This window comes from Chlorocebus sabaeus, chromosome 20 (assembly GCF_047675955.1).
Source record: "Chlorocebus sabaeus isolate Y175 chromosome 20, mChlSab1.0.hap1, whole genome shotgun sequence".
NCBI classification, from domain to species: Eukaryota; Metazoa; Chordata; class Mammalia; order Primates; family Cercopithecidae; genus Chlorocebus; species Chlorocebus sabaeus.
The window spans coordinates 116,212,255-116,230,861 of record NC_132923.1 but is presented as its reverse complement, the minus strand read 5'-3'; the positions used below and the strand labels follow the sequence as shown (position 1 = coordinate 116,230,861).

The 18,607-nt window shown below is 40.7% G+C and overlaps 1 protein-coding gene across 6 annotated transcripts in view; it reads right to left on the bottom strand.

Annotated features, from left to right (window-relative positions):
- Nucleotides 1–18,607, bottom strand: part of HP1BP3 (heterochromatin protein 1 binding protein 3) — a 45,897-nt gene that overhangs the window by 16,122 nt on the left and 11,168 nt on the right. For all 6 annotated transcript variants that reach the window (XR_005240452.2, XR_012089764.1, XM_037998336.2 and 3 more), the window contains 4 exons: nt 16,008–16,167; nt 13,475–13,618; nt 10,148–10,228; nt 7,983–8,137 (listed from right to left, as the gene is read on the bottom strand). Coding sequence is in view for 4 of the 6 variants with exons in the window: in XM_037998336.2 (XP_037854264.1) it covers nt 7,983–8,137; nt 10,148–10,228; nt 13,475–13,618; nt 16,008–16,167 (540 nt within the window). In the remaining 2 variants the exon portion in view is untranslated. The remainder of the gene's footprint in view (nt 1–7,982; nt 8,138–10,147; nt 10,229–13,474; nt 13,619–16,007; nt 16,168–18,607) is intronic.

Below are 18,607 nucleotides of genomic sequence, written 5' to 3'. Positions count from 1 at the left end.
TGTTGTTGCTGTTTTGGTAGAGGTTGAGTCTCACTATGTTTCCCAGGCTGGTCTTCAACTCCTGGCCTCAAACAATCCTCTCACTAAGGCCTCCCAAAATGCTGGGATTACAGGCATGAGGCACCACGCCTGGCTGAAGATTAGATTTTAACATTTGACTTCTAACGCCATATGACAGACCTAGAAAATTTCGAAAGACACCTTCTTCAAGGCCAACTCAGTGTCTCTATGTACCCAATATGTCCAGTTCTTCTTCTAGGGTTGCAAAAAAATCACTATTACCAAATTAAGAAGGTAACTTGCATGTTATATAAAAAACCAATGTCTTGGCCGGGCATGGTGGCTCATGCTTGTAATCCCAACACTCTGGGAGGCCAAGGCTGGTGGATCACGACATCAGGAGTTTGAGACCAGCCTGGCCAACACAGCGAAACCGTGGCTCCACCAAAAATACAAAAAAATTAGCCAGGTGTGGTGTCAGGCAACTGTAGTCCCAGCTACTCAGGAGGCTGAAGCAGGAGAATCATTTGAACCCAGGAGGCGGAGGTTGCGGTGAGTTGAGACTGCGCCATTGCAATCCAACCTGGACAGCGGAGCAAGACTCTGTCTCAAAAAAAATAAAATAAAAAACAAAACAAAAAGCATGGTGTCTTTAAATATTAGAATCCTGTTTAGCATGGTGTGATGGTCATACTATGAGAAGTTGGTACTGAGACTAATAAGAATAATATTAGTTGAACATTTACTAGGTGCCAAGGACTATTCTAAGTGCTTAGCACAGACTAAGAAACTCAAACCCTATGAGTTAAACATTTTTGTTTTTTCTTTTTTTTTGAGATGGAGTCTTGCTCATCGCCCAGGCTGGAGTGCAGCAGTGCGATCTTGGCTCACTGCAACCTCTGCCCCCCAGGTTGAAGTGATTCTCCTGCCTCAGCCTCCCGAGTAGCTGGGACTACCGGTGCCTGCCACCACGCCCAGCTAATTTTTTGTATTTTTAATAGACCGGGTTTCACCATGTTAGCCAGGATGGTCTCGATCTCCTGACCTCATGATCCGCCTGCCTCGGCCTCCCAAAGAGCTGGGATTACAGGCGTGAGCCACCATACTCGGCCCATTTTTTTTTTTTTTTTTTTTGAGAGAGGATCTCACTGTGTCACTCAGGCTGGAGCGCAGTGGTATGATCACGGCTCACTGCAGCCTCGATCTCCCAGGCTCAAGTAACCCTTCTGCCGCCTCAGCCTCCCGAGTAGTTGGTACTATAGGCACATGACACTACACCAGCTAATTTTTGTTATTTTTTTTGTACAGAGGGGGTTCCACTATGTTGCCCAGCCTGGTCTTGAACTTGTAGGTTCAAGCGATCCTCCTGCTTCGGCCTCCCAAAGTGCAGGGATTACATGTGTGAACCGCAGCACCTGACCGGCAGAGAGGTTTTGGTTGGTCATTATCAACCAAATACAACGTGTGGGCCATGTTCGTAAAAACAACTGTAAAATATCATTCTGGAGACAACTAGGGACACCTGAACACGGACTGGGTACTAGATAATAATAAATTATTAATTTTGTTAAGAATGATTTAAGTGGCCAGGTGAGGTGGCTCATGCCTGGAATCCCAGCACTTTGGGAGGCTGAGGCAGGCAGATCACCTGAGGTTGGGAGTTCGACACCAGGCTGACCAACATGGAGAAACCCCATCTGTACTAAAAATACAAAATTAGCTGGGTGTGGTGGCGCATGCCTATAATCCCAGCTACTTGGAAGGTTGATGAGGCAGGAGAATCGCTTGAACTCGGGAGGTGGAGGTTTCGGTGAGCCAAGATCATGCCACTCACTGCACTCCAGCCTGGGAAACAAGAGCAAAACTCCATAACAACAACAACAACAACAACAACAACAACAACAACAACAACAAAAAGAACGATTTAAGTATGATGGTTAATGTTCTCTATGTTTCTTTGTACATGTTTGAAAATTTCCAAGATAAAACATTTAAGAAAGTATTAAGGGCTCCTTCTGTCATATGAAGATACAATGAGAAGAGGACAATCTGCAACCCAGAAGAGGCCCTCACAGAACTCAGCCATGCTGGCACCCTGATCTCAGACTTCGAGTCTGCACAACTGTGAGAAATACATTTCTCTTGTTTATATGCCAAAGTAACAACAATAATAAAAATAGTCAAGGCAGATCTTTGGTGATGATATTAGACTAAAAACTTAAGGAAGTAAAGGAACTGGCAAAGTGGCTTATGGGGAAAAAGCCATTCAGGTAAAGGGAATGCAACAGAAAGGCTGTGAGACCAGCGAGGGAGTGAAGAGTAGTAGTTTAGGTCAGAGATACAAGGGAATGTAGTGCCTTGTATTTAAAGGCACTTTTAAAGATTGATTTTTTTTTTGTTTGTGTTTGTTTCCCCCCGCAGACGGAGTCTTGCTCTGTCGCCCGGCTGGAGTGCAGTGGCGCAATCTTGGCTCACTGCAACCCTGCAACCTCTGCCTCCCGGATTCAAGCAATTCTCCTGCCTCAGCCTCCTGAGTAGCTCGGATTACAGGCATGTGCCACCACGCCCGGCTAATTTTTGTATGCTTAGTAGAGATGAGGTTTCACCATGTTGGCCAGGATGGTCTCGAACTCTTGACCTCGTGATCCACCCACCTCAGACTCCCAAAGTGCTGGGATTACAGGTGTGGGCCACCACACCCAACCCTAAAGACTGATTTTTTACCTGTGAGGGGGTTGGCAAGACATGAATGTTTGAGTAGAAAGGCGACATGACACTGAGCACAGTGGTTCACACCTGTAATTCCAACACCTGGGTGGCCAAAGCAGGAGGATCACTTGAGGCCAGGAGTTAAAGACCAGTCTGGGCAATGTAGGGAGATTGTTTCTATAAAAAACTTAAAAACTATTAGCTGCATGTGGTAACACATTCCTGCAGTCCCAGCTACTTGGGAGGCTGCACTGGGAGGATTGTTTGAGCCTAGGAGTTTGAGGTTGCCACGAGTCGCAGTCTTGCCACTATACTCCAGTCTGGGCAACAGAGCAAGACCCCAGCTTGAAAAAAAAAACAAAAAAAAGTGACAGGCTGGGCGCAGTGGCTCACGTCTGTAATCCTTTGGGAGGCCAAGGCGGGCGGATCACTGGAGGCCAGGAATTTGAGACCAGCCTGGCCAACATGGTGAAACTCCAAATCTACTAAAAATACAGAAATTACCCGGGTATGGTGGCACAGCCTGTAATCCCAGCTACTTGGGAGGCTGAGACAGGAGAGTCACTTGAACCCAGTGGGTGGAGGTTGCAGTGAGCCGAGATCACACCACTGCACTCCAGCCAGGGAAACAGAACAAGATTCCTTCTCAAATAAATAAATAAATTTTAAAAAGTGATAGAACTTATATTTTTCAAAAAGTCTCACTCTCACTATGATGGTAAGAACTTACTGAAAGGGAGCATGAAAAAAGCAGTTAGGAAGTTATTGCTCTAATACAGGTGAGAGATGATGGTGGCCTGGAAGAGAATGGTAGTGGTGCAGGTGATGAGTAAGTAGTATGTTTACTATTTTATTTTATTTTATATTTTATACTTTATTTTGAGATGGAGCCTCACTGTCGCCCAGGCTGGAATGCAGTGGCGTGATCTTGGCTCACTGCAGACTCTGCCTCCCACGTTTAAGTGATTCTCTTGCCTTGGCCTCCTGAGTAGCTGGAACTACAGGCGCGTGCCACCATGCCTGGCTAATTTTTTTGTATTTTTAGTAGAGAGAGGGTTTCACCATGTTGGCCTGGTTGGTCTCGAACTCCTGACCTCATGTGATCCACCTGCCTCCCAAAGTGCTGGGATTACAGGCATGAGCCACAGCACCCAGCCTGTTTACTGATATATTTTAAAGACAGAGCAAAATAATTGCTTATAGATTAGAGAAAGGTGTGTAACAAAGAGAAGAGACCAGCACAAAGCCAGAGTTTTTGGTTTCAGCAAGTGGAAAGATAATATTATCATGAACTAAAATGAAGATAACGTGGGAAATGCAGGGATTTTGGGGGAGAGCGGAAGCAGAGTGGGGATCAAGAGTTCAGTTTTCAACATTTAAATCAGACGTCCAAGTGGTGATGTTGAACAGGCATCCATATACACGAATCTGAAGTTATAAGGGAGGTATGGGCTAGATTCATAAATTTGTGAATTAATAGTTTATAGCTGGTATTTAAAGCTTTGCAAGTGAAAGGAATCACCAAGCAAATGTGGACATAAAAGATGAGAGGCTTAAGGTATAACCCTGAGGGCACCTTTATATTAAGAGGTAAAGCAGAAATCCTTAGAAGATTGAGAAAGGAGGGGTACAAAGGTGTGGTGTTCTGGAAGGCAAGTAAAGAAAATGTTTCAAGCAGGTAGGAGTCATCAACTGTGTCAAATGCCATTGAGAGGGCAGTTGGTAAGGACTATGAATTGACCACTGAAATCTGCAAAGTGAGACTGAGAAAATATTCAGGTAAAGTGGTGGGGTAAAGTCTGACTAAAGTGGGGAAAGTGGAAGGGAAGACATTGGAGACACCAAGTACAGACAACTTACATTTTGGTGAAACTGTATTTTTCTTCCTCTTTTGTTTGGCCAAGCAAGAATGGCTGAATTTTCAAGTTAAATGTGTATATGACAGGACTCCATTATAATCAAGAATTAGAGAAAATCAATATGGCTTCACGTAAAAGAAAAAAGTTTCAATGGAAAAAATTACCATTAAAAAGGCCATGAGAAAAGGTCTTCAGGCTCATTAGCACCTTTGGGTTGACAACCCATTTATTATCAGGTAAATTTTGTTTCAGCGTAAGGTCATCACAATATGTTTCAAAAGAAATGGAGCAAAGGCACACTGGTAGCAACACACCACCTTACGTACGTAGAGTAGAACCGTAAGAAAAAAAAATGGGGGAGGATACGGTCTCCACTCACCAAAAGGCAGAGAATAAAGGGTGTGAAAGGAAAATAAGGCTTGGGATCCCCAAATCAGTAACCAAAGGGAAAAGTCAAGCTGGGAACTGCTTAGGGCAAATTTGTCTCCCATTCTATTCCTAAAAAAAAAAAAGATATCCACTAAGATAAAAAAGCTACATACTTCCCTCACAATTTGTCCACAAAGGAAAATCCTTGCAGACAAAGGACAGAACTCCAAGTCATTTATCTACTCACCTAGATAAATGCATATCTGTCTCCTTTGAAAAGGTAATCAGAAACTCAAAAAGAATGAAACTGTCTTTTATTTACCTATAACCTGGAAGCCCCCTCCCTGATTTGAGTTGTCCCACCTTTCCAGAATAAACCAATGTACACCTTACATATATTACTGTCTCACGTCTCCCTAAAATGTGTAAAACCAAGCTGTGCCCAGACCACCTTGGGCACAACTTTTCAGGACCTCCTGATGCTGTGTCACAGGCACAACCTTAACCTTGGCAAAATAAACTTTCTAAATTGACTGAGACCTCTCTCAGATAATTTGGGGTCACACAAGGAAGATAAAAGTGAAATGTGAGACCCAGTGTTGCAGGTGGGGCCTAGTGGGAGGTGTTTAAGTTACAGGGATGGATCCCTCATGAATGGCTTCGTGCCTTCCTGGTCGTAATGAGCGGGTTGTTTAAAACAACTGGTTGTTTTAAGAGTGTGAGATCTGGTTAAGAGTGTGGCACCTTTCCCTCCTCTCTTGCTCCCTTTCTTGCCATGTGATACGATAGCTCCTCCTTCCACCATGATTATAAGTTTCCTGAAGTCCTCACTAGAAGCAGATGGCTGCACTATGCTTCTTGTACAGCCTGCAGTTACTATGAGCCAAATAAACTTTATTCTTTATTAAAGAACAGTGAAATGTTTCCATCTTTAAATGCATCATACAATGCATTTTTGATCCATAATTGTGTCTGCCTACTACCACTACACTTAGCATGTAAGAAGCATGAAAATATCAGCACATTAATTAATTTAGAACTTTCTGCTTCAATGATTCCCTTTTCTTTTGCACTATTTCACTAGCTCTTTAATTTGGCACTCTGATGACCACTACTGATTTTCTGAAAATGTGGCTTCTGGACTGAAACCTCAGCAATTCTAAATGTATGCCTTAGTAATGCAAGTAAATACTGGTACTAAACTGTATCAGGACATTGTGCACTCAATATAGTAGTCTTCTGTAGACAGAAATCTGGATTAAACATAATTTTCTAGAAGTCATCTCACACAAACACTCTCAGAGTCTGCGAATTACAAATTTAAACAAATTGATATATCTGCATGAATCTACAACTGAGCAAATGGGACAATCTAAATGATCTGTCAAGACGTTAAGTGGCAAATTTTACATATGAATTACTAACAAAATTATCTCAGAACTTTAAGCCACATGTTTAAATGATGAAAACATTCTGCTATTTCTGTGTAAAGGTGTTACTGAAGCCTGAATTCTCATGAAATATATATATGATATATATGTATGTATGTATATATCATACATCTACAATGTTTTCTGAGACAGAGTCTCCCTCTGTCACCCAGGCTGGAGTGCTAGGATTATAAGCGTGAGCCACTGTGCCCAGCCTAAAAGTACATTTTAACCCAATACCAGACTCAAAAACTATACCCAGATGCAATTTTTCTTCCTGTTTTTGTAAATACTAACATTCTTCTCCCCAACACATATGATTTCATTTGTGTAAAGTATTTCTACAATAAAATGAAATGTCTTGTACTCATTTATATCAGAAATTGAAATAGTATTTTCTACACTTTTTTTTTCTTACAACTCTGAAGCTTTTTATCCTTTTTTCATAGACTTTTCAAACACTTTCAAAATGAACTTTATGCATTTCTTTCTGGTGCTGTACTTCATTCTTTAGTTATTAAAGGCTAAGAATAAATTAGGACCTTTAAAATCTACACTCCTCTTTACTTTTATGTGTGTTTTTTTTTTTTTTTTTTTTTTTTTTTTGAGACGGAGTTTCGCTCCTTGGTGCCCAGGCTGGAGTACAGTGGTGCAATCTCGGCTCACTGCAAACTCCACCTCCTGGGTTCAAGCAATTCTCCTGCCTCAGCCTCCTGAGTAGCTGGGATTGCAGGTGCTCGCCACCACACCCGGCCTATTTTTTTTTTTTTTTACTTTTAAACCTGAGAAGACACAGAGTTCAATATTAAATATCTTAACAGCTAACAATATTAAAAGAGTTACTCTACCAGGCTCTTACAAAGAAACATAAGATTTGGGTTTGGAAAAAAAAAAACACACACACACACACAAAAAAAACAAAAGTAGGCCAAGAATAGTAATCGGTGCCTGTAATCCCAGCTACTCGGGAGGCTGTGGCAGGAGAATCGCTTGAACCCGGGTGGTAGAGGTTGCAGTGAGCTGAGATTGTGCTACTGCGCTCTAGCCTGGACAACAAGAGCGAGACTTCATCTCAAAAAAAAAATAAAATAAAAGGCCGGCCACAGTGGCTCACACCTGTAATCCTAGCACTCTGGGAGGCCGAGGCGGGTGGATCACTTGAGTTCAAAAGTTCGAGACCAGCCTCACCGACATGATGAAACCTTGACTCTACTAAAAATACAAAAATTAGCTGGGTATGGTGGCGGGCGCCTGTAGTCCCAGCTACATGGGAGGCAGAGGCAGGAGAATCGCTTGAACCCAGAAGGCGGAGGCAGGAGAATCCCTTGAATCTGGGAGGCAGAGGCTGCAGTGAGCCGAGACGGTGCCACTGCACTCCAGCCTGGATGACAAGAGCAAACCTGTCTCCAAACAAACAAACAAACAAACAAAAAAACTACACATGGAGATATGAAGAGAAACACATAATGGGGCAAAAAAAATAAGACCAACAAAAAAGGTTTATTCTTAGCTAAAAGTAATCCTTCCTCAGTATTTAATCTATCTCCTTTCCCATGAAAAGGCAGCTAAAGGAAGTAACACATCATGTTTTAAAGTCCAGGCCAATGGCTCATACCTGATGTCCACTCTAAGCTTAGGATAATACTGAGACACGTATTTCCTGATGAGACTGTAGGAAGCTTCTTTAGGTTCACAAAGGCGAGTAAAGGCCAGTGGGAGGACATCCTCCAATTTTACTTGTGGTTCTGGATCCACTGCAGAACTTCTATTCTGAAAAGTAATTATCAAAAATTATGATCATTATAGAATGTAAATGCTTCTACATACAACTCAAAGGCTTTCCTCAGTTGATGATCAAATTTGTCAATTTTGTGGCAACTTCTTTGATATAAAATTTTCAACTGAGAGCATTAAAAATACATATAAAAGCTGGGTGTGGTGGCTCACACCTGTAATCCCAGCACTTTGGGAGGCCAAGGTGGGCAGATCACTTGAGGTCAGGAGTTCAAGACCAGCCTGGCCAACATGGTGTAACCCTCTCTCTACTAAAAATATAAAAATTAGCCAGGCATGGTAGCCTGCAATCCCAGATACTCGGGAGGCTGAGGCACAACAATTGCTTGAACTCAGGAGGTGGAGATTGCAGTGATGCAAGACAGAGCCACCACATTCCAGCCTGGGTGACAAGTGAGACTCTGTCTCAAAAAAAAAAACAACAACAAAACAAGAAAACAGCCGGGCGTGGTGGCTCATGCCTGTAATCCCAGCACTTTGGGGTGCTGAGGTGGGCTGATCACCTGAGGTCACAAGTTTGAGACCAGCCTGACCAACGTGGTAAAACCCTGTCTCTAATAAAAATACACAATTAGCCAGGACTGGTGGCATGCACCTGCAATCTCATTTACTCGGGAGGCTGAGGCAGGAAAATCACTTGAACCCGGGAGGCGGAGGTTGCAGAGAGCTGAGATTGCGCCATTGCACTCTAGCCTGAGCAACAAGAGCAAAACTCTGTCTCAAAAAAACAAAAAAAACCACATAAAAGTAAAAAGGAGTGTAGACTTTAAAGGTCCTAATTTATGAAGTGCAGCACCAGAAAGTAATGCATAAAGTTCATTTTGAAAGTGTTTGAAAACTCTATGAAAAAAGGATAAAAAGCTTCAGAGTCGTAAAAAAAAAAAAAAAGTTTAGAAAAACATTATTTCAATTTCTGATATACATGAGTACAAGACATTTCACTTTATTATTGCAGAAATACTTTACACAAATGGTATGTGTTGGGGAGAAGAATATTAGTATTTACAAAAACCGGAAGAAAAATTGGATCTGGGTAGTTTTTGGGTCTAGTATTCAGTAAAAATGTACTTTCAGGCTGGGCACAGTGGCTCACGTCTATAATCCCAGCATGCCGGGAGGCCGAGGCACGCAGATCACCTGAGGTCAGGAGTTGGGAGGCCAGCCTGGCCAACGTAGTGAAACTCTGTCTCTACTACAAATACAAACATTAGCTGTGCATGGTGGCACATGCCTGTAGTAGTCCCAGCTACTGGGGAGGCTGAGGCAGGAGAATCGCTTAAATCCTGGAGGCGGAGATTGCAGGGAGCCAAGATCGTGCCACTGCACTCCAGCCGGGGCAATAGAGCAAGACTCTATCTTAAAAAAAACAAAAACAAAAAAACTCCTGTATCTTCTCTAGTTTAAAAGATACTTCACAAAAAGCAGTATAATTCAGCCGGGCACGGTGGCTCACCCTGTAATCCCAGCATTTTGGGAGGCCGAGGTGGGCAGATCACTTGAGGTCAGGAGTTCAAGACCAGCCTGGCCAACATGGTGAAACTCCATCTCCACTAAAAAATACAAAACAATTAGCCGGGCATTGTGGCGAGTGCCTGTAATCCCAGCTACTCAGGAGGCTGAGGCAGGAGAATTGCTTGAACCCAGGAGGTGGAGGCTGCAGCTAGCTGAGATCACGCCACTGCACTCTAGCATGGGCAACAGAGCAAGACTCCATCTCAAAACAAAAAGCAGTATAATTCATATAGCTGCCCATAATTTAATGTAAGGCACTTAAGAGCATAGACTTAACCAGGTTGGACTGCTTGGATCTGCATCCTGGCTATTCTACTCACTAGATGAACAAATTATTTGTAACTTCCCTAGACTTTAGCACAAAGGCTGAACTTTGCATACTGCCAGGCACACAGCAAACACTCAATGAATGTTGCTATTTTTGGTAGCAGTAACAGCTCCACAGCACTCAAACTGTGATATACATTGTCTTACCTTTCTGTTTCTGGATTTCTGAGGTGTTTTTCTTGATTTCTGAACCACAACAAAACTTCCAGAAGCACCTTTTCCTTTAACCTAAAGTAAATTAATTTTTGTTATTCTAGTATTCATAACTTTACATTAGGCTAAGAAAATTACAGGGCATGGTAATGCAAGAGCTAATGTAAAGTGGTGTTTACTTCTTCAGAGAAAAAAAAAACAGTCAATGAAAAGTCAAAAGACTTCAGATGAAAGGTCCTTTACGTACCATCTAGCTGATGTTGAGTAATAACGTACAACCCAGTTAACCCTCTGAGCTTTTTGTTTTCTCATCTACAAAATTTTGAGAAGAATGCTACTGTGATACTAGGTTAAATCATCTATTAAAAACTTTCAAAACGAAATAAAAAAGCAAAATAAAAATATCCCACAGAAGGAAGGGACATAATCTCTTAGGGAAAATAAGAAAAGCCCTATCTTAAAAGCTCCTTGGGAAAAGTTTACACCCTAATTAGTCTCAGGCCACATAACTTCCCATAGTTTACCAACGATACATTATTCCTTATGGGAAAGGTTATCTAACAATATTTTGGCTGGGCACAGTGGCTCATGCCTGTAATCCCAGCACTTTGGGAGGCCAAGGTGGGTGGATCACGAAGTCAGGAGAACGAGACCATCCTGGCTAACGAAGTGAAACTCCATCTCTACTAAAAATACAAAAAATTAGCCAGATGTGGTGGCGGGCACCTGTAGTCCCAGCTACTCAGGAGGCTGAGGCAGGAGAATAGTGTGAACCCGGGAGGCGGAGCTTGCAGTGAGCTGAGATCACACCAGTGCACTATAGCCTGGGTGACAGAGCGAGACTCCATCTCAAAAAAAACCAAACAATTTTTTAGCCACTGCACACAATGCTAAGTTTTACCACATATTTCCAGTTCACAAAGCACTTTCATAAAATTTTAAAGTTGATTCGCAACAGGCCAGGCATGGTGGTTCATTCCTATAAGCCCAGCACTTTGGGAGGCCGAGGTGGACAGATCACTTGAGGTCAAGAGTTTGAGACCAGCCTGGCCAACTTGGTGAAATCCTGTCTCCACTAAAAATACAAAAATTAGTTGGATGTGGTGGCGGGTGCCTGTAAACCCAGCTACTCAGGAGGCCAAGGCAGGAGAATTGCTTGAACATGGGAGGCAGAGGGTGCAGTGAACTGAGATCGTGCAGTGAGCTGAGATTGTGCCACTGTGTAACAGAGCAAGACTCCATCTCAAAAAAAAAAGTTGATTCACAATAATTAAAGTCTTCCACAGCTTAGTTTTACCTACACTGCTATCAATGAGCAATCAAGCTGGAATGCTTTTAGTCTACTAAGAGTTGTTCAGGCATCAACCAAGGGTGGTCAGGCTACGTAGGCTACAGCAGGTCATAAACTAAAACATGAAGCCATCATATAAGCTTTGCTGACATATACTATGTTACACAACAGGTCCTTGGCTCTGATAATCATATTAACTAGGTTAAGACCTTTTAGTCAATGATCATTCTGTTTTATTTTAGAGACAGGGTCTCACTCTGTCACCCATGCTGGAGTGCAGTGGCACAATCATAGCTCACTGCAGACTCAACTCAAGCAATCCTCCTGCCTCAGCCTCTTGAGTTGGGAGTACAGGCATGCACCCCTACATTTGGCTAATTTTTAAATTTTTTGTAAAAGCTGGGCATAGTGGCTCACGTCTATAATCCCAGCACTTTGGGAGACTGAGGTGGGTGAATCACTTGGGCCCAGGAGCTTGAGACCAGCCTGGGCAACATGGCAAAACCTTGTCTCTACAAAGAATACAAAAATTATCTGGGTGTGGTGGTGCACACCTATAGTCCCAGGTACTCAGGAGGCTGAGGTGGGAGGACTGCTGGAGTCCAGCAGGTAGAGAGTGCAGTAAGCCAAGACTGCACCTCTGCACTCCAGCCTGAGCCAGAGTGAGATTCTGTCTCAAAAAGTAAAATAGAATACAGAAATAATTTTTTTTGTAGAGACAGGGTCTCACCTTGCTATGTTGCCCAGGATGGTCTTAAACTCCTGGCCTGAAGCAACCCTCCCACCTCGGCTTACAGGCAAGAGCCACTGCGCCTGGGCATCAGTGATAATTTTAAAGGCCATTTAAATATCAGTTTTACATTTTGAGAAAGCTAGACTCTCAGCTCCACACAGGAGCAATCTGTTTTATTCAGTAACAGACCTTCAGGCAACTGGCACATAGGAGACAAGACATATCTGTGAAATTAAGTACTAGTTCAAAGTCCCTAAGCAGAGTTTAAATGCCTGAGTGGCATAGAATTCTATTCTGATCAAACAGGCAGTGGGTATAGAAAAAGCGTAACCAGACTCTAGGAATGTGGTGAACTAGGTTTTTAAAATTAAGACGTTAGTAGTTATTTCATCACTCTGGACCTCTGAAGAGGGTAACACATTATAAAGTTTATTCTAGCTTTAGATTTCTACGGTTCTAAGCCTCCATGCACTATGCAAGGTAAAGCAGACTTATGCCTGAAATCAACATTGGTTCTAGTGCTAGTCACATTTCACTCAGGCTTCTCTGATACTCCTAATAGGCTTTAATGGTTTAGATACTAATCAGTTAAAGTGAGCATACTTATGAAGCTAAAAATTAATACTAACAAGTCTATCATGTAAGTTAGGCTTGAATGCAAACAAACCTAAGACAAGGGCAATTATCATTTTTATTATTCCTTTTTTTTCAGACACGGTCTCACTCTCACCGAGGCTGGAATGGTGAGATCATAGCTCACGATAGCCTCAACCTCCCAGGCTCAAGTGGTCCTCCCGCCTCTGCCTTCAGAATAGCTGGGACTAGTGGCACATGCCACCAAATCCTGCTAATTTTGTATTTTTTCTAGAGAAGGGGTCTTGCTATGTTGCCCAGGCTGGTCTCGAACTCCTGGGCTCAAGTGATCCTCCCAACTCAGCCTCCCAAAGTGCTGGGACTACAGGTGTAGGCCACCACGCCTAGTCTCATTTTTGCTGTTTCAGTAGTTGGATTCCTTACCTTTCTCATGCTCAGTGCTACATGATTTCAAGCACAAGCAGCCCCCAAAGAAAAATCTAATTAAGAACAAAGCAAACTAGAAAAAAGTTACACTATTTAAATGGCACCAATGTTTTCGAAACCTAGCCTCAGATAATCCAACTAGGTTAAACTTAAGGAATTTCATCATTATGCAACTTATTTTTTAACAAAAAAGACACAAAAAGCCTAAACGTTACTAACTGTAGACTTAAAGCTAATACACAGTGAAATGATCTTACTACTAATAATTGTGTAATACCTGTTTGATGACGCCTCTATTTAATTCTCTTTTCAGTGCTTGTTTAAGGAGATAACCCCTTCTCTCCAGCTCCAGAGAAGGATACTTATGGATGATGTATTTTCGAATAGCAACCACTGATGCACCACTCTTCTGGAAGCATGCCTAGAAAAGATTTATCAAACCATATACATTAAACCAGTTTTTTTTTAAATTAGATACAGAGCTTGACATATATTTTCAAAATAAATTATTTTGGAAGTGAACTTGATAATGGATGACAAAAATGGTAGGGAAGAATGAACTTCAGAAGACTTCAGTTCATAATGGCTGCAGAGAAATAATAGAATTACTAAATATTTCTACTACAATTTTAAATTGTTCAAAACAGCCTAAAAGATCATACTGAACATGAACAACATTCTATGTATAATGAAGAACCTCTTTCCATTTTAATTCCATTCTATATTTAGAAGATGGATCTTTGGCATCAAAATGAGAAAAGCAGAACAAACCTATCACTTACAGGATCACAGATCTGGCCCATTTTAAGGCATGAGCTTAAGGAATGAGCATGCCAGGACATTTTCCTGAAGGCTCTGTATGAATGTCAGCAGAGAGAAGAATCAAAGATAATCTAAACAAATGGCATAAAACTGGGTTTACACATGGCAAAGTCCTGAAGGAGAATTTTGGGTAACAGTGAAGGTGTTCTATTTGAATTTAATGTGCCCTCTTCTATTTCCATCCTATTTTACTTATACTCCATTTAACTAATGCACCTGGAAGAATGAAGTAGCTCATTATGTCACAAAGGCAGCAAATACTTAATTTTTTCAAATGCTTAAAGTTTTGTTTTCCAACTGGTCACTGACTTGAAATCAAATGCTTTAAATTTTGAGCACACAGAAGTAGCATCTGTCATTTATCTAATGGGCCAGTCCATCAATTTTGTACTGCCACGGTGTCTATTAAATGAATGTAGCACTTATTCATTCTCACTGAATAAGAACTTCATTGAATGTTTTTATACACTTTGACAACAAAGAAAAATAACTCACAGGTACATGGTCCAGAAAAGATTGTACAACACGAAACAAGCCGTATTAATATGAGTCATGTAATTCAAGTCTATGTCTCTGAACTATTAACGACCTACTGAGGTTTACTCCTGATCTTACAAGAAAACACAAAGCAAATAAAATCAAGCAGAAAAGAACACTAATGCTGAAACAAATAATCTTTTGCTCCACCAATCTGACAGTGAGATGGCAGTAGATATCATGATTCCTGTTTGATACAGAAAATGGTATCCATGGTCTGCAATAATTTGTCATATTGCATGGAATACACATCATCTATATAAAATCAATCATCTGCAAAAATATGCACAGTTATATTCAAACCATTCTTTAAGCCAAATTGATATCGTTTTAATTATTTATTTCACTATTCTAAAGTTTTAGTCCTTTTTCCATCCTCACTATGATGCTGCTCCTTCAAACCCAGGCTGAGTGGTCAAGTGAAATCCTTGAAGAAAGGCTATCCAAAGAACAGAGATTTCACTACAGTGAGGTGATCTAGACCAATAAAGTTTTCTTAATGAGACGAGAGCATAAGAAGTCTTGAAGGAGTAAAGGGACAAGTCTGAAGGCAAACCTGTTTTCCACTTTATATGTTAGTGCTATCTTCTCGCATTCTAAGAATGACAACCAGGCTGCTCCTTTTTATACACATCCCCCCTTTTCTGGTTAAAAATCATCTGTATCCCTGTCTCCCCAATCCTGCCTCAGATCCTAACAACAGGGTCCCTGAGAGATGGGTCTGTTCGAACTCCTCTTATCATCTGAACATATGAACTAAACAAGGCAAAATTAAATGAAGACTCATACAATAAAGGCAATGTCAGATTAGAAGATAACCTTTAAAAATTAAAAAAGAAAAACCACATCTAACGAAAGTCAATGGATTATAGCAAATCATGAAGGAGGACAATTTTTGTAAGCATTTTGGAATGTCTAGGTGATAAAGCAGTGTTTATAACAGGGTTCAGGTGTGAAAGATATCCACTACCAAGATCAGACACTTAGCTTTACAAATGAACCTAGAGATATTTTTTAAACAAAAATTCTCAGTATTTTTCAGTTACTGAGTCACAATTAGATTAATAAGAGCAAGGACTTTGCTAGCCTTAGTTAATTTTATACCACTAGCAGGGGCGCCCGACAGAGGGAAGGTAGTCCTTAAATGTTTGTTCAATGAATTAACATTTTCAGCGTTCAAATAAAAACTGTACTTAATCGATAAGCTGAATTTAAAAATTCTAAAGTTAAAAATATTTGCTATAGCAAATGTATATTTTTTAAAAAAATTAAGTGTTCACCAAATCTGATTATATTAGAAAAACATGAACTCATAATGACTTTCCTCTCTTTAAAACTCCTTTAGGAAGCAGAGCAAGATAATTTATGTCTAGACAGAAATATGCCATTTTCAAATAAGAAAAAAATGAACATAATAAATCTAGGATGAATTGCTTGAAATAAAAACTTGCCTTAATGGCCTCAGTTAAGATTGCATCCATCTTGGGACGTGGGGAAGAAGCCATCGGTGTTTGTTTCTGGGCCCTGGCTAGCTGGCTGGCAGAAAGGGTAGCCCAGGAAGGAATTGTTTTTTTCACTTTCTTCTCCTTTTCTTTAGACTGATCTTTCTCACTTTAAAACAAAGAATTGTTATTATAGAAAATAAACTCTCTAGAAAGATGTATAAAGTCAGAAGGAGGAAAAGACCAGGAAGGGATAAAAATTAATGCTTTAATTTATTCACAGGCTAAGGTGATATGTACCATAAGCAAAATTTTACAAAACAAGTCTTTCTTTAAAAACTGGGTACCATAAATGAATTAAAAAGGTATTTTTCTCTTAGGTGCAGAAGAGAGGAGTCACATAAATTAGCACTGGTATAAGGGCTCAGTACATAAAAGAGAATTTTAAAATGCATATTAGTTAGCAACTACAACAGATGCAATATAGTATAGTGGAAAAAACTCAAGCTCTTAAGTCAGAAAACCTTTGTCTGCATTTTCACTCAAACATTTACTAGCTAGCTATATGATCTCAGTAAATGATGTGAGTCTTTCTCCTAAGCTATAAAATAGTAATATAAAACCAACTACTTCCCAAGGTGTTGCAAGAATTGTAAGAGTATGTTTATCAAAGCAATTTTGTAAGATTTAAAGAATTATATAAATTTTATTCTGAGTATATAATAGTGCTCTGTGCACCTAATAGATGCCTTAGAACATTTAACAACAGAGGACAGGCTGGGTGCAGTGGCTCATGCCTGTAATCCCAGCAATTTGGGAGACTAAGGTTGGAGGACTGCTTGAGGCCAGGAGTTCAAGCCCAACCTAGCCAACATAGTGAGATACCATCTCTATTAAACGCGCGCACGCGCGCACACACACACACACACACACACACACGAGTCGCTATAAATTCCACAGACCTTAGCTATACTTATGAAACTCAAGATAAAGAATACCCCGAATATTACAGCTAGAAGGTAGAGTTATTACTAAGTTATTCTTTTATGGTTATGTGCTGCATAACAATATTTTGGTCAACAGACCACATATACGATGGTTGTCCCATAAGATTATAATGGAACTGAAAACCTCCTATTACCTGGTTAACACGATAGTGGTGGTAACACCACAGCGCAACAAGTTACTCACTTGTTTGTGGAGACACTGGTGTAAACAAACCTACTGTGCTGCCAGTCACATAAAAATACAGCACACTGGCTCATCCCTGTAATCCCAGCACTTTGGGAGGCCAAGGTGGGCAGATCACAAGGCCAAGAGATTGAGGCCATTCTGGCCAACATGGTGAAATCCCCGTCTCTCCTAAAAATACAAAAATTAGCTGGGTATGGTGGCGCATGCCTGTAGTCCCAGCTGCTTGGGAGATTGAGGCAGGAGAATCGTGTGAACCTGGGAGGTGGAGGTTGCAATGAGCTGAGATCGCGCCACTGCACTCTAGCCTGGGTGACAAAGCAAGACTCTGTCTCCCAAAAAAAAAAAAAGCACATTACAATTATACATAATACTTGATAATAAACAGCTATGTTACTAGTTTATGTGTTTAGTATACTATACTTTTTATCATTAGAGTATATATGCTTTCTACCTTAAAAAAAACGTTAACTGTAAAACAGCCTCAAGCAGGTCCTTCAGAAGGTATTCCAAAAGACAGCATTGTTATCATAGGAAATGACAGGTCCATGTGTGTTGCTGCCCCTGAAGGCCTTCCAGTGGAAGATGTGGAGGTGGAAGACAGTGACACTGATGACCCTGACCCTGTGCAGGCCTAGGTTAAGGTGTGTGTGTGTGTGTCTTATTAGTTTTGTTTTTTTTATAGATATAAGGTCTCCCGATGTTGCCCAATCTAGACTCAAATTTCAGGACTCAAGCAATCCCCCTACCTCAGCTTCCTAAGTAGCTAAGGCTACAGGTGTACACCACTGAGTCTGGCTTTTGTCTTTGTTTTTAGTAAAGTTTTAAAAAATAAAAACTTTTAAAAATAGAAAAAAGCTTATAAATTTAGTGTAGCCTAAGCATACAGTGTTCACAGAGTCTACAGTTGCACACAGTAATGTCCTAGGCCTTTGCATTCACTTACACTCACTCACCCAAACAACTTCCAATCTTTTAAGGTCAATTCATGGCAGGTGTCCTACAAAGGTATACCTTTTTTTTATCTTTTATATCATATTTTTACTGTACCTTTTCTATGTTTAAATACACAAATACTTACCACTGTGTTATAACTGCCTACAGTATTTAGTACAGTAGCATGCTGTACAGGTTTGCAGCCTAGGAGCAACAGACTATCCCATAAAGCCTAGTTATGCAGTAGGCTGTACCATGTAGGTTTGTGTAAGTACGCTTTATGATGTTGGCACGATGATGAAATCGCCTAAAGATGCATCTCTCAGAATTCATACTCATTGTTAAGCAATGCATGACTCTATTTAAAAGTAATTTCTAACTGTTTGACCAATTATGAAAAGAGTAGAATGAATACTACCAGCTCTCCTGCAAAAAAAAAAAAAAATTAAAAATTAAAAAGTAACTGCCATCACCTTATATAG